Source organism: Nicrophorus vespilloides, unplaced genomic scaffold (genome assembly GCF_001412225.1).
Source record: "Nicrophorus vespilloides isolate i.1.1-1 unplaced genomic scaffold, Nicve_v1.0, whole genome shotgun sequence".
Lineage (NCBI taxonomy): Eukaryota > Metazoa > Arthropoda > Insecta > Coleoptera > Silphidae > Nicrophorus > Nicrophorus vespilloides.
The window spans coordinates 71,260-88,365 of NW_017095696.1; the positions used below are offsets into that span (position 1 = coordinate 71,260).

At 29.0% G+C, this 17,106-nt stretch overlaps 1 protein-coding gene across 2 annotated transcripts in view; it reads left to right on the top strand.

The window, feature by feature from the left end:
• LOC108560083 (prolyl 4-hydroxylase subunit alpha-1) overlaps nt 1-17,106 on the top strand; it is a 42,764-nt gene extending 25,658 nt beyond the window's left edge. For both annotated transcript variants that reach the window (XM_017917522.1, XM_017917529.1), the window contains exons 2-10: nt 6,598-6,793; nt 6,855-7,006; nt 8,411-8,746; nt 12,912-13,084; nt 13,182-13,436; nt 15,711-15,935; nt 15,997-16,062; nt 16,454-16,619; nt 16,685-17,106. In XM_017917522.1, coding sequence (XP_017773011.1) covers nt 6,621-6,793; nt 6,855-7,006; nt 8,411-8,746; nt 12,912-13,084; nt 13,182-13,436; nt 15,711-15,935; nt 15,997-16,062; nt 16,454-16,619; nt 16,685-16,770 — 1,632 coding nt within the window. In that variant the 5' untranslated portion in view covers nt 6,598-6,620 and the 3' untranslated portion in view covers nt 16,771-17,106. The remainder of the gene's footprint in view (nt 1-6,597; nt 6,794-6,854; nt 7,007-8,410; nt 8,747-12,911; nt 13,085-13,181; nt 13,437-15,710; nt 15,936-15,996; nt 16,063-16,453; nt 16,620-16,684) is intronic.

Genomic DNA, 17,106 nt, shown 5'->3' on the forward strand with positions numbered 1-17,106 from the left:
CCCTTAATATAATTTAAATAAATTATTGTTATAAATTGAAGATAGTATTTTTTCTAATACTCTAATACTTCAAAAAATCAACAGAATTGATTTTAATAATAAGATAATAAGAAAAACATTAATTTTGATAAATATAAACTTTACTGTACTAAGTGTTAACCTCGACGGTTAAAACGAAATTGTAAATCCTGTAGTTAAAAGCGTTTCAGTCGAAGAGTTGTAAGGTTGTTATGGAGCAAAGTTAATTACTTGTGCATTTATATGCGTCTTTATATTTTCTAACTAAACTTGTTATTACCTCTTTGATAGTTTTAATTTAAAATCCTCGATATTATTTATTCTTGTTTTAATCTTTTCCATTCTTTTCCGCTAAAATGTTACAATATTTGAAGTGATCACATTTAATTTTATAAATCAAATAGGATTTTATATTTTAGCAATTAATGTTGCAACTGAAAATTGTTATGCAATTCTATAGTTTTTTTCAACATCTTTTGTTAATTGCATCAATCTAACTCAAAGAAAAAAATTAATCGTGAAATTGTTATGTAATTATATTTGTTTTTTAAACAAAGTTAATTTTAGTATATTTCTGTTGTTAAAAACACAAATATGAATGCTTATTCATTTTACAAAATTATATAATAGGACAAAACACAGTACCTTGTAGGAGAACTGATGTAATTGTATAAATTTTACGTTGATTTTCTTATGAAACAAAAAATCCAAAATGTGTATGAAATTTTTAGATTTTTCATTTATTTGTTAAAAAACTGCTGTAATTATGTAATATTTGTATATTTTATAAGTGCTGAAACATGTAAAACATGAATTCGAAGCTTTGCAGTAAGCTTAAATGAAAGCGCAAATAATAATGTTCACAATTTTAAATCTATATTTTTTTTCGGTTATTCGCGTATCCTGTAATAATTGGGGAGTTCCATTTATTTTTGGCCGCAAAAAAAAATACAACGTTATGATTTATTCGCCGAATTCAATAAATTGTAGCCAGAATATTTATGTGGAATAGAAACAGGGAGAGATTTTATGTTATGTATAAAAGTTGCCGGTCCGTGAAAGCAAATTTATTTATCGTTCTATAAATTCACCATTTACTTCTGCAAAATTCCGTTCGAAATACACAACAGCAACAAAAAAAACACACACACACACGATAAGTAATAATGCACTCGTGTGCGAAAAATGCACTTACATAAATATCGGTTTTGTTTTTATCTCAATTTTTTTTTGGATCATCCCTATACTTCTTTCCCCCCCAAAATGTTTATGATACGTAAATAAAACAAGAGAGAAAAAAATGGATACTCGACAAATTATGGCCTCTTGGGGACGTTTAATCCGGGTATCATTTTATATATTTTGTCCTTATGATTTATCATAAAATTTATTTATTTTTATCGAAAAGCTTTATATAATTTATGCCATAACTCCAAATACGTTTTACTTTATGCTTTAAAGAGTTTTTTCTTTCTAAACTTTCACGAGTTGAAAACCCTACAGTTTCCTAAACTTAATTTCAAATTATTCAGTACTCGACTTTCCAAGATAATATTCCATTCAGCTAAATTTTCTCTCCAACATATTTTTTTCATATTTGATTAACAAAGCAAAAAAAAACTCATTGATTTTCCTATTAAAGAAAACACATCCATCTTCATTTCTATTGTTTGATTTATAAGAAAAGTCATTAATCTCAATTTACTACTTGAAAAAACTTTGGAAAATGTGTAAGGAAAATCGATATTTCTAGAGCAAATAATAGTGTGAATGAAACAAAAAAAAGAAAGCAAGGATTAAAGTTAATCCGTTTATCTAAACTATATAAAACTCTTTATTAATTAATTACTCCATTTTCACAGAGAATAAAGTAATCATTTTGTTGCAATATGCTTTTTACTTTCACAAAGGAAGTTCTCTCTGTATTTAATTTTTGATGCAATTAAGGCTTGCCTTTTCTTCAACGCAACAAATTTTCATTTTGTTTTTAATGGAAAATGGAAGTTTTATGTTTCAATTCTGAGATGAAAAGACAGACATTTACCTGGAGTAGCTTTTAATTAAATTATTGATTAGTAATTTTAATGTATGCTTTTGCTGCCATTCGCATATAATTTTCAATTTAATTTATACCCAATTCGATACTCGTATTATTAAATGATTTATCAAATTATTGATTTACTTCATTACATAAACACACTGAAATTTCTATTAAAACGGGCGCAGAAATTCATGAAGATTTAATTGTAATTAAATTCATTCAAATATTCAATACAAATTGAATTAATTTATATTAAAATTTACTAATTCCATCAACATTGTTTACGAAAAATAACTTCTATAATTGTTTAAAATTTCTAATATTAATTAAATAAAATAAACATGAATTTTATTTAATTAATTATGTTAAGATTTTATGACTGCATATGAAAATTATTATAAATCGATATATTCATTATATGAGTCAATGTTGTTAGAGTTTCATTTAATTTTGTAGAGCACTTAATATCTCATATAATTTTTAATTAACGGAACAATGGGCATATTTTCAAAGCGAAAAGGAAATGCTTTATGCTCAAGGTATGATATAATACAGGACAGGAATTTACGCAAGAAGCGCACGATTCTGAAAACTTTTCTTCGCATTCACTTCAAAAATATCTTCCACTCAATTTTTGTTAAGTATAAAGGGAAAGAAATAAAGCCTTTCAAACTATTATGCTTTAATAATATTTAACATAATTTTATAAAAGAATATTAAACATACATTTCTGTGTTTTTCATATAATTTATTTAATATAGATAATCGTGAACATTTATTACATTTTATATAATTACAATATTTCATGTATTTTGTATATTATATAATTGTTGCAATTTATTTATATTTTAAATGATAAATTACACAATAAAAGTACTAAAATAATATTTATTACAATAGTTTTACAAAATTCATTAAATATTTGTTGTATTTGTAAGTTTTATTTTGCATCTATCAAACATTTAAGAAAACATAATAACATGTTTCTACATTTTAATGTTTTAACAAAATGAGAATAATTTGAGGTATATTGATATTTTTCTGTAATTTCAGTTAAAAATCGTTATATTTTTTCTATGATTACTGAAAAAATGTTATGTCTAGGGAATGTACGTGTTTCACAGATGGATTTTGTTTTTTCTACAAGAAAATCAATAGAAACTACAAGCACCATGTGTATACTTCGCATCAATTTTTTAGTGCTTTTCGCAAATTGACAATACTTTTTTTTTCTATCTATACGTTTACTTTCTGTAATGAATACCTTGCGAATCCACATTACGATTTACTATTGTTTATTCCCATCTATACAATCCAAACCATCCCATGAATATTTATAAAAGTTTCTCATAGCTGACAATTGCAGGAAATTTATTGTTTTTATGTTTTTTATTCAGAAAATTCTTAGATTTTTGGTTTTGAAGCATTGAATATAATTCAAATTTGTTAATTAAGTTTTCTTCAGTTAATATTTCTTCAGTTATACTAAAACTTTTTTAAATTAAATTTATATTTAGGTTTTTTTTGTTGTTAAATCGAAGAAAAAAAAAACAACTTCTTTTCATTATAAACGACAAAAAATCATCAGCCAAAAACAGATATTTGGATGATGTCAAAGGTTTTATTGAAATGGATACATTTTAATCTGTATATGGATTCAGTACGTTTTTTTTTTGTAATTATTAGTTAAATGAAATGAACGTTGGGTTTATATTACAAAAATATCGATTCTGAATATTTTCCATATATGTTTGATTCGCAGAATGGAATATGCATGAGGGAATGAACATGCAATGGTTGCAATTTTCCAATTAAGAAACACAATACGTGATACGCTATGTTCGAATCCACGTAATTACACGCACACACTTTTGTAATTGCTGGAATAAAATTACCATAAACGTAATCGCTCTGCAATTAAGCCGTACAGCTATTATTACTATTATATTCTCATTTTTTATATTTTTAGTTTAGTTTTTCTTTCAGCACTAAAACGAAATGCATTAAAATAATCGTACGTGAAATTGAAATATCCCAAACTTTTAACATGTATTTATTTACCTATAACTTAAATTTCTACAAGGCATATATAATTTTGTGTTATTTTCAGACGTATTCATAATTTCCTTTTAATTTCTCTTTTTTGCTACATTAAAACGAAATTCATTAAAATAATGTAACGTGTAATTGAAATGTCCGAAAGTTTTAAATTATTTTATAGAATTAATATTTTACACTCATATATTTACAAATTAATTTTCCTCAATACATATAAAATTTTGTGTTATTTTCTGATATACAATTAAAATAATGTTACATGAAATTGAAATGTCCGAAAGTTTGAAATTAATTTAATATTATTTTCAATTAAATTATATTTTAATAAAAAAAATCAACATTATTCTTATGTAGAAAATTTAAGATAATCATAAAACATGTTTATGTTAAATTGAAATTAAATTAATTACGTCAGGTAATAATTTCAATTAAGACAAATTAATTTTACACTTTATTGGGTCTATTCATGCCTTATTAAGAAGGGATCGATTGAAATCACTGAAGTATTTCAATTGTAAATAAAAAATGAAGATACATTTTATTAATTACATCATACACTAAATGTTTTTATTCTAAATATCAAAATTTACTTATTAATTACATTAGTTTGCAAATCATTACAGCTTTAAATATATTCCATCTCGTGTGTATTGATTTTAGATTGTAAAAATCTATGTTGAAGTTCATTTGAGAATTGCAAATAGATAATTTTTACTTGTAGATAGTTATGACCTTTTTCTTAATAGCCAAGCTAAGTGTATGCCTAGACATTTAATAGTAAACACCTTTTATAACTTTTTTTCTTAATTCTAAAGGTTATAATAGGTTTGATTTTGCTGTCTTCAATAATCCTTTTTGAGAATCAAAATTGCGGATCGTTAAAGATAATGTTTAGGCAATTCTGACCTTTTTCTTAATACACTAACCATTTTTTTTAAATAATAATGGATTTATAAAATTAGATTTCCTTTTTTGTCTTTTTTTACTGAGAATTAGAGATGATTAAGTTCTGTATTTCTTAAGTAGTGACTATTTATTAAAATGGTGAATTTAAAAGATTCCTTTTGGTTTAGTTGTCTATAATAATCCATTATTTTAGTGAGAATTATTGATGTATTAATTTTTTATTTTCCGTAAATTTATTCTATATGTTATGAGAGGACGTTAAAGGTAGTAAATTTATAATATTCCTTTTGGTTATGCTTTGGCATATCTTTATTATGCAAGGTCGAATAAACTAGTGAATTTATTACATTTGATTTGATTTTGTTGTCTTCAATAATCCTTTTTTAATGAAAATTATAGATGCTCAAGTTGAGCTTTTCCATGTCTGTATTATGAATTAGTATTGTATTAAGCATATTATAATTTCACTACTTTATTAATTATTATATTATTTTTGGTATTGTTGTTTGTAATAATCCTTTGTCATATCTTCATTTAAGAACGAATGAATCTACAATATTCCATTTGCCGTTGTTGTCTTAAATAATCCATTTTTAATGCGAATTGCAAATTATTTTAAATTTAGTACCTGTATTCTGTATGGTTATATAAGGACTATTGAATTGGTGAATTTATTTGAGACTTGAACTCAGGTCTACTGCAGCCGGAGTTCAGTGTAGAGTGGACTGACCGAATTAAAAAAAAAAACAAACAAAAAAGGTGAGAGCTGAAAAAATCGTGAATTCTGCACTCGTCCTCGGCGATAAATATCGAGAATTCCTGGTATTAGTTTTTTCGTTCTTTCTCACTTTGTCGGTTAGGGAGATATTAAATGTAGAAATGCATGCAAGGGACGTCGCATTTGCATCGAAGAACCACTGACCCGAGCGGACAAAAGCCCATCCGTACCAATTGATTTGGGTCTCCTCCATCTGCGCACATCATATTTCCATGATGCGAAAAAGAATGAACATAATATAAACAGAAAAATGAAGCGTTCACTGTAATCCAATTACGAAGGATGCGCCGACACAGGGAATATTAAAATACTTCCACACGAGAAAATTTCTCGGTGGATGCTGCTGCTGCTTCTGCTCTTCGCTGTTCATCACGGTCGGCTCATTTTGTTTTACTGTGAAGCAAAAGGAGAGGAGCGTCGAGACGTTTTCCTTTCCTTCCCTTCAAAATTAGATTGCCAAGGGCAGACGTTCGCAATAACTCGTTATATAATGCATAATAGTAACGCGCAGTCGACTTCCCCAATTGAATTCCTTCACAAAAATAATAACAAAAAGAATCAAATAACCTCATGTCACAAAATGATATTAATAATTTGGCAGTTAGTCGATGTACGTTCTTTTTTATTCAGTTTTTGAATGCGGGTGAAACAACGTTACGTAAACAACGCTCCGAATCTTGGCAACGATCCGGGTGCATAAATCAGAGACGGACAATTAACACTCTTCCTGTGTTTTCTTCATTTTGTTGTTGGTGTTTTTATTTTTTTTTACGTTGTTGTTGTTCTGTCTTTACAGAGGGCGCAGAAATTACGTAAGCGATGGCTCACTTCCTCCCATTATTCTTGTTCGCGCTTGTTGTTGGAACGGCTAGAGGTGAATTGTACACAGCCCTCGTGGATCTCGAAGAACTTCTCAGCACAGAATCCGTGCTAATCAACACTTTGGAGGTGTACATTAATGAGCAAGAACAACGGCTCAATCTTCTGCGACGGTAATTTTATTATTTTTTTTTAAATAATTTTTGGTAATTATGTTTGTCTGTTAATGTTTAGATATGCCGATGCTTACCAGAACCAACACGACATTGCCTCGCAGGATATGCAGATGTACGTTTCCAATCCAATAAACGCGTATCTTCTAGTCAAAAGGTTGACCACTGACTGGAAGCAAGTTGAAGCCCTGATGAACACCAATGTTGGTAAAGGTAAGATCCTAAAATGTATATTACCACAGTCAAAACAACGATTTTTTATCTTCAGACACTATACTATTAACAGTTTTTTTTTTATTGAATATCATATCTTATTTTTATTTAATGTTACAACTATTACCGTAATAAAATCATGTATTTCCATTATATTGACAATTTATTATAAATAATTTTTTAATATATCAGCTCTAATATATTTCCCTTATCAATAAAAAAATTTCAATTTTTAGTACAAAAAATATTTCTAAATTATTGAAAAAGTTTCTTCTAAATAATGAATGCATATTTTGTTACATTTTTGGTAATAAATAAATGTTTTTTCATCAAAAATAAATACATTAAGTAAAATATTCTCAACTCAAATTACATCTTCTTTATATTAATTCACTCCTTAAACTTACATGTGCAAATTTAGAGTATTAATATTGCAGATATATAATGGTTTAAATATTCGTTATCAAATAATCTTGTTGTGCACTTAACAAGAATAGTACAATTTGTACAAGTAATAGTGTACAAAACAAGAATAGTAAGTTTTAATAGATTATTGTAAAGAAGATAGAAGAGAAATCTTTAATATCTGTAAATATATTTCTGCAGATTCAGAGTTACACAATATTATACTAACTCACAACTACATTTTTGTTTCTTTTTCCAAAAAAAAATAGTAAGAACAAACAATTATATAATGTTATTTGTTATTTTTTACTTTTTGTAAGACTTTGAAAATAAGATTTACTTGGTTCATAATCAAATCCTTCTTTGAGTTTTCTAGTTCCCATTTTAGGAAGAAATACTGTGGAAAGTTGATTCTCTTCACCTGCTCTAGAAACAAACGTTTTCTCGAATTTACTTGTATTTATATAATGATTTAACATTATCAATGATTATGAAACTTTATTTAGAATTAATTATGTATAGAATTCGTAGTGGGTCTGTAATATTACAAGTAAAGAATAGTTCATTTTGATTTGAAATTTTTATTATCTTTACTCCAAATATGTTTACTTATCATAAAAAAAAATAATTTGAAGGTTAATTTATTGAGAATTCAAAGTTTTACTTCGATTAATAATGAACATTATATATTTTTCTATATAATATGTAGGTGTATTTCAGCTAAAAAAGGAAAATTTATAATTAACTGTATTAAGACTCAATTAGTATAAAATATTTGTTTACAGTAAGTTTTCGGACTATAAGACGTACCATTCCATATTATAAAAATTATATATATTAGAAAAAAAATTATAGGTTCACGACAAATCTAAGTCAATCGTTATGGATCGATTGACTTAGAAACAGTATTTGTTAGTGCAATCAGCTTTAGTGGTTTTGCTGGAAATGGATTGAGGTATTCGTGATGTTCCGAGATCTAAACATTTATTCTTTTTTTAGAGTTCATCGCCAACATAACTTCGTACAGGCAGCACCTCAAGTTCCCATCAGACGAGGATCTGAACGGAGCGGCGGTGGCTCTGACCCGCCTCCAGGACACTTACCGATTGGATACATCATCCTTGGCGAGAGGCGAACTGAATGGAATTAAATACAGCTCCGAGCTTAACGCTGCGGACTGTTTCGAATTAGGTAGACAATCCTACAACAACGAAGATTATTACCATACTCAACTGTGGATGAGGGAGGCGGACACGCGATTAGGAATGGAAGCGAACGAAACAGTCGAGCGCAGCGACATCCTAGAATATTTAGCCTTCTCCACCTTCAAACAAGGTAACTAATTAGTTTTTGAAGCTCCGCTTTTTCTCTTTTTTAATAACTCAGTTTAAATAGCGCACTTAGCGACGTCAAAGGGAACAAGCGACATGACGCAGGGTCGCTTCCCTTCGTAAATGCAAATGCGGCTCCTGTTATTTCGGTCGCACCGCAAACAAACGAAAAAAAAAATAATAAAAGGGAAACATTCACCATTCCTACGACTTTCATCATTCCAGATCTTTTTTGCTGAAACTCACAAAGGTCGTTATAAATTTGTTGATGTTTCCGCAATGAAAAGCCCGTTTTCTTGTCGGTATAAAAATAAAAGGAAAAAAAAATAATTATAAATACTCGGGAATTTAAGCTATTAGAATTCCCGTGTGCAACTTAATTTTGGGCCGTATGCAAGTTGTGGAGGTCGTAAATTCTTGGGTAATTCATTGCCGCAGCAAGTGGAGGTGTTTGCGGTGAAATTAAGCAATTATTCTCTGGCCATCCCTCGTTTATATTATTAAACGAAGAGTTTAACGCGAAATATTCCTCATATATATATATAACTTAATGCGGTATAAACGGATGAGGAAATGCTCTTCAGTTTTTCTTTTTAATTTCTCTTTCTTTTTTGGTTTTGTAAGAGAAATTTATAGTTCTTTTATGCAATTTCTGAGTTGACTGAGCGTTCGTTGATTGTGGATGCGGTTTCCATTCTTATTTTGCATTTTATTAGATGATAAAATAAAAACACGTTTCCGAGAAGAAACGTCTATAGAGTAGGCATGTGGCATTTATTTGCAGCATCTGCATCTATACTTTTCATTATTGCACATATTGTTACTAATTGTTTTCTAACATTTTTTTTTCTATAAAAAATATAGACAAAATAAATTCAAAAATATTACATTAAAATTCAGTACTAAATAAATATAACAGTAAAATTATATTTTTGTTAAAATCTTATAAGCAAATTAGTAATAATAATGTTTTATATTAAAGTAATTGTAGTGAAAATATGTGAAATTTTATTTGTTATATGCGTTTTCATATTTGTTTTAAATTTATTAAAAAAGAAATATAAACAAGTTATTGCATGTTCCGAGAAGAAACGTTTACTAAGCAGGATGTGGCTTTTATATGCAATATCTGCAAGATGTATCTAAATTTTATTTTGTTGCTCATTACAAAAAATATTTAAATTTCTTACAAATTCTTAGAAATTTGTAAAACTTATTAATATATATAAAACGAAGAAATTAAGAAATACGTTGAATAAAGTTCCGAAATGACGACGACTCTTAACGTCATTAAAATTGAATATGACAATTGTCATCTCAAACATGTTATTTATATTATTCGTGTTATACGAGGAAAATTTTCGTTTAACACGATTTTCATATAATACTATTAATCGCGTTATACGGGAGTCTACTGTATATTGAAAAGTGTTTATATATGATAAAATTATATAAAAATTTGTAATATGAAAATAATACATTTTTATCATAAAAATTTGATATTTTTCATACAAATATGAAATTCAGTATTCATATCTTACGAGGAAAATTACAATAATGAATCCCTGTATTATTCATGACTATTGAATATATTTAGATGAAATTGAATGGACTGAATCGAGTTCAGAGATGTGCATGGATGAATAGATACATCAGTTCATGAGACGCGATTCATTTATATCTGAAAGCCTTCCTTATTCACACACACACACACACGCACATCGCTAACTCAACTACAAAACGACCTAAAAATAAGGTTTAATTTATATTCTGTATTGAATATAAAGTAGAATATAAATGTAACTTTCAATATTTTTAGAATTATTAACTTTTCGAGCACGTTCACGGATATAAATATTTGAAGCAGTATTAACAAAGTTATCTGAAATTCATATATAACTAGTGTGGAGGTTATATGCAGCAGAAGTAATTTAGTAAACTGTACTCGAACTTGCATGAATCGGTACGAGAATATGTCTGAGGGTAGAAAAGATATAATGCTCAGGAGACCCATAGAAATAGTCTATGGAGAATTGTAACGGAATGATAAATTACGGGTGTATGGTTCCCAATTTTAAAAGTTACTATGACTCGTACTTGCAATGTTGTTAAATTTGAGTATACAGCTTAAAATTATGTCTTATGTTATTTAAAAAGTATAACAGATTCATATTCATAATCGATAATTTTATTACATAATCAGTTTTTATGGAAAACTTTAATTTTTTTTAGCTTAGTTCTGTTGTTCACCGCTTAGGTTATGTCAAGTTGTTAACTTAGGTTTTTTTAATTCTATGCGCAATACATGACGTGTGTGACGTAGTACATTTCATAGTGTTTTAGGTTAGGTATCAAGTTGTCAGTTTAGGTTAGGTTATCAAGTTGTCAGTTTAAATTAGGTTGTCAAGATGACAGTTTAGGTTAGGTTATCAGTTTGTTGGTAAGTTTTTAATATTACATACTGATATTTTATTATAAAAATTCGCATTTATTTAAGAAAATATTGATCCAAAATAACCAGAAGCCATAATTTCATGCCTATTAATCTCTGTAAAGATATTCTAATCGTATGAATACAAAATGGTTTAACTTTAATATTATTCTTCCTCACTTCTTCGGTTAGTTTAGTTAACTTGATTTAATTGAAAAAGTCGCGAGCGTCTGTTTGCATTTCATCAACAGCCTTTGCTTAAACTTTATATGTTTGAATTTGAATATAAAGTGCTTTAAAGATCGGATACCTTATGCGCAACGCTGGAAACTTCGCAAATATTTGAATTATTTCTTTGTACGAAATTGTATATTAAATCATACCTCGGATATATCGAAATATAATGAACTAATCGAGTTTATTATAAAATTGTCAGATTAATTGAATTGTTAACATTAATTAATTGATTAATTTATAATATGTATTTAGTAGACTAGGCCCACTTTTTATATAACGCGATTCTCGTAGAACGCACAATATAACTAAATGAGAGAATTCCGTGTTATAAATGCTTGTACCGCGGTATTAGTATCCTATATATTCCATGGTAATCTATCAATTAAACAGTTTTAGTTTGTATTAAAAAAAATACTAAATCTCAAAACAAAAATTATTATGCTCAGATAATATGAATTTAATTTGTTTTGAATAATGAATCTTAATTTTTTATTATAATACATAAAATAATGTCTAATTTTCCATTTAAATTCATGAATTAAAAATATTTCTATTAACTAATCATAATTTATATTTAGCTTGTATTTTTTTTTAAAGCAATAATTGTGTTTAATTTTCTATAAATGTAATAAGTGGACTCGAGTACTAATTATAACGTAAGTTAAGTTTCAGTGTAGATGAGTTATTGAATTATTAAAATTTTCTTGTTTTTTTTTTTAAAATGTATATATTTAAATTATTTTTTCAATTTTAATAATAGAAATTTTTAGTATTTATTAACTTTCGTCAATTGAATTTAATTTGAGATTAATTCATGCGAAAATGCAGTTTAATTTCATACGAAAATAATAAGTAAAGTCGTGTACTAATTAGGACATAAATTAAGTTTTAATTAAATAATGAAAATTTGCCAATTTATAGTTCAGCGTAAGTATTAAGTTAATGGCTTAATAAATTGTGGAAACATACAATGTTGTTATTTTAATAATGTATAGTTGCGGTTTTCCGTTGTTGCACGTCGGCTCCTTCGAAAATGTGCAATTTAGTGCATTTACGCCCCATTTAGCAAAGTGCTTTTTAAGTTACCTAACATTAAGCAGTTTTAATATTCTCCGATCCATAAATCTTCTCCGAATGCATTAGTTGATTGATCGCATTTATATATTATATTGATATTTTGCTATTTAGTTTTTAAAAGGCATGTGTTATTTAGTATAGTATGGATTTCTCCTTGAAACTATTAAAAATTGATAAATAAACATATTTTAAATTTAAATAGATGATATAATGCAAAAACTATAATAAAACAAAACTAAACAAATTATAAAATGCATTCTGCACTGTTTTTCAATACTTATCAATGAAATGAATAAGAAAAAAATATGTAATTTAAATATCAACTATTAAAATGTTTCTTGTGATTATGTGAATCTTGAATTGTATTCAATTATGTGTTTGTATTAAATTTTATTATTCAATTTTATTTATGTTCTTGTTTCAGGAAATGTACATTTAGCATTAGATTTAACAAACAAACTATTAGACTTGGTTCCTAGCCACGCGAGGGCATTAGGCAATAAGGTGTACTACGAAGATGCTATACAGAAAACCAATTTGGCTAAGCGCAAGGGCGACGACGAGAGCGAAGACATTTCAATGGAGATATCCCCGAAGGTATTACGTCTTTTGCATACTTCTTCCACTACTCTCACATTTTTTTTGGCTTCGCCCTTTAAGAAGTTTCAATGAATATCATTTTCGGCACTTGCAGAATCAACGAGACCTGCTCGATCCGGTCGGCAGGGACTTGTACGAGCAGCTTTGCCGCGGCGAGGTCATGACCCCCGTGGAGATCCTATCCCAACTGAAGTGCTTCTACCACCACGGGGATACAGTCAGAAACAAGTTCACCATTCTGGCCCCCTTCAAAGTTGAAGAGGCTTACACCGAACCTCGCCTGCTCATCTACCATGACGTCATGTCCGATGAAGAGATCGCAACTGTTAAGAAGATAGCTCAACCCAGAGTAAGAACATTACATTTTTATACCTTAATACCTTTTATACCAAATTCTCTAAATTTTACATAATTTTATAAACATTCACAAACTTATTACTGATTTCAATTATACACAAGTATGAATAATTACATTATGAAAGCTTCAAAGCAATATTTAAATAAATACAGTCAGTGCTCACTTAACGTACATTACGTTCGTTGATACTTACAATTATTTGCAAACGCCTTCACGTACAAATATCCTCAGAAAAGTACAAAGATATCGATAGTATTTATTATTAAAGTTCTTTTTTTAAGCACATTTTTTAACTTTCAGATAATACTACTAAACTTTCGATACTAAAATTGTCTTAAATAATTTTTCTACTTTATTTTGGCGTTGTAATTGTATTGTATAACTAACTGCCTTTGTGGACACAATCAGGACAAGGATTGTGATAACCATAAACGTGACATTCAGAAAGAAAGAATAAATAAGTTTGAAAGTGCGAAGATATGAAATCTATTTTCACGAATATAGCTGAAACTACTTACATTCGCTATCATTAAGTTCAGTTTTAAAGTTTCCTTCTTCTTTCATAAAAGTTTCAGTTATAACTCAAATGGACGATAGGTAAACATTTGTCCGCTACAAAATGCAAATTATTCCCCCGACCTTCTTTGGGTATCGTTCTGGTCAAACGCAGACAAAGAAATCTCAAAGTCATTCTGGAATTCGCCCACTCGCAAAAAATAACATGTAGCATGTGATAAATGCAGTTTCTTTTTAAGGTAACGACTTCTACGTGCATGGGCGTCATTTATATATAAAGAGATACAATATTTGCCTTGAAAACTAATAAATAACACAACAAACATTTTTTATTTTTACTTTAGTTGATATTTTAAATAGATAATTATTTTATGAAATATTATGTCCCAATTAAAGCTAATACAAAATCTTAATTAAATTTTAATTAATTTCGTTGATATTTATATTATTTAATAACTTAACTATAAATTATATAAAATGAAGTCTATAAATTAAGTTTATGTGATTATATCAAGTTTAAGTATCATTGTATAATAATTGTATATTTATTTTATCTGGAAGAAATTGAGTTTGTAAGCTATTAGATCTTTTTTTTAAGACGCGTTAAAGAGCTCCACCAGGCCATAAATATGTGGTATATACGGATTTAATAGGAATTCGTTCGATCGTTTTCCAATTCTCTGTCTGCTCTTGTATTGGCATCATAAAATTTAATGCAAACCAAAAAAATAAAGAAGCGCATAATGTATGGTACGATCTATCCAGGATATTGCTCACTGCAGGAGGCATAATTTAGGAAATACCTCTGGGAGGAAGATTTCTTCATCTCCACATATATCTATACCACTTGGATCGAAATAAATGTATAGACGTGAATTTATATGACGTGAAGCAAACCTAAAAATATCCTTCCTAGTTGTACAATGTACATTGTATACAGGAAATTCGTTCATTTCAAACTAATATTTGTCGAGTTGCAGTGTTTGCTTTAGGATATCTTAGCGCAGGATCCATGATACTTCGAATATAACGAAAATTGCGGCAAATACTGAGCTGCACAAATAACGCACTTAGGAAAGCAAATAAACATCAAGTAGAGTGGCACTCTCCAGCTGTAAATACCGACGACAAAATACGCAGTCGGAAATATTGACAACATTCGCTCCAGTTAAGGAATAAACGAATAATGAAATCCTTCCCACCAAATCCTACTACTGTTTACGAAATAGTATCAGTTTATTATTACGTTACTACCTTTGATTATTATTGCAACGTTAGTTTTATGATGTCAAATATTAAACCTTTTTTTTTTGTTACCGTTATTTCCAAGCTGTTTGTGGAATAATGCATAAAGTCGGTAACTGAATTTGCAACTAATTCAATTTCTGCGGAGGACTTTCCGCCAGTTGAAATTCATTTTAGAAACTCTGTTGTATGGTTGATTCGATGAGGAATCTGTAATTGTTTTAATGAAGTTCGGAGTTGCGAGTTGCTTCGGACGTGCTGCTACACGCTTAGACACTTGATTGGCAGCATGAGGATTTTATTTTTATTATATATATATTTTTTTTACAGCGGCAATTACAGGTCGAATCTTGACGCGTTGAGAGAACCTAATTATTATAATAATAATGTAGCTAATTGTAAATATAGACGTATTCGGAATTTGAATAAGTCGCATTGAATAAGTTCGAGGAACGCACGCTTTTGGAATGCTAATGTTAACGTTGTTGTTTTTTTGGTTTGCAGTTCAAAAGAGCGACGGTCCAAAATTCTAAGACTGGTGAACTGGAGACTGCTCAATATAGGATCAGCAAATCGGCTTGGCTGAAGGATGAGGAGCACAAGCATATAGCAGCCGTTTGTCAGAGGGTTGAGGACATGACCGGACTCACGATGACTACTGCCGAAGAATTGCAGGTTGTCAATTATGGTATCGGGGGTCATTACGAGCCGCACTTTGATTTTGCAAGGGTAATGAATGGGTAATTCCTTTGTTGGACGTTGGTTAAACGTGGACTGTGTGTGTTTTCAGAGAGAGGAAATCAATGCTTTCAAAAGCTTAGGGACCGGTAACAGGATTGCAACCGTTCTATTTTACGTAAGTTTTAGTTATTTTTATGTTAATTAATGGCATTGCTTAGGTATTACTTTCGTGAAATTTGATTATTTGCTTTATTCTATAAATTATCTACTTATTATATAAAAAGTAAAGTCATCGCACAATATAATTGATTCCTAGTTGTATCATAACGAAACAACACTCTTATACGATGTATGAAAATAACATAATTGTATAATATAAAGTGTGAAATAAATTGATACACTTTACGTAAATCTGTATTATATGGAATAATTAGATAAAATATAGAATATCAAACCAACCATTTTAACAATGTGTAACAAATATTTTTATGAAATAACTAGTGTTTTCTCAGCTTTAGCTGAAACGTTTACAACGATATTATGTTACATTACTTCTGCTGTTGTAGATGAGCGATGTGGCGCAAGGAGGAGCAACAGTATTCCCGAGCATCAAAACAGCCCTTTGGCCCAAGAAAGGAACAGCGGCTTTCTGGTACAATTTGCACGCATCCGGAGACGGAGACAGGAGTACAAGACATGCGGCTTGCCCGGTCCTCGCCGGCTCCAAATGGGGTAAGTGTCTCTAATCATCCGACCGAACGAAGATCAAGCAGTTAACAATTCAATTTGTTTTGCAGTTTCCAATAAGTGGATACATGAAAGGGGTCAAGAGTTCAGGAGACCGTGCGGCTTGGAACCGACTCCTATCGAATTGACCGCCTGAACATCTTCGAAAAGACGTGATCGATGCACAAATCTGAGACTGCGAGATAACTAATTTAAATTTACGTATGAGTTGAGTCGTTTCTTAAAAGAAAAAAATAATATCCGTGAGATGAAAATTCGTGTTTGCACATTTTAATGATTTTTTTTTCATGTCTGAAACGTTTCCTTAAATTTTATTTTTTTATTCGAAATACGAAACTTTTAAGTTTTACAATTTTTTTTACGCAACGTAGGAAACAAACGCCAAAGATTTTTGTGTTTGGTGTGTGTACCTTTTACAAAAAAAAATAATAATATAATGATGATGATAATAAAAAAATATTTTTATTCTTTA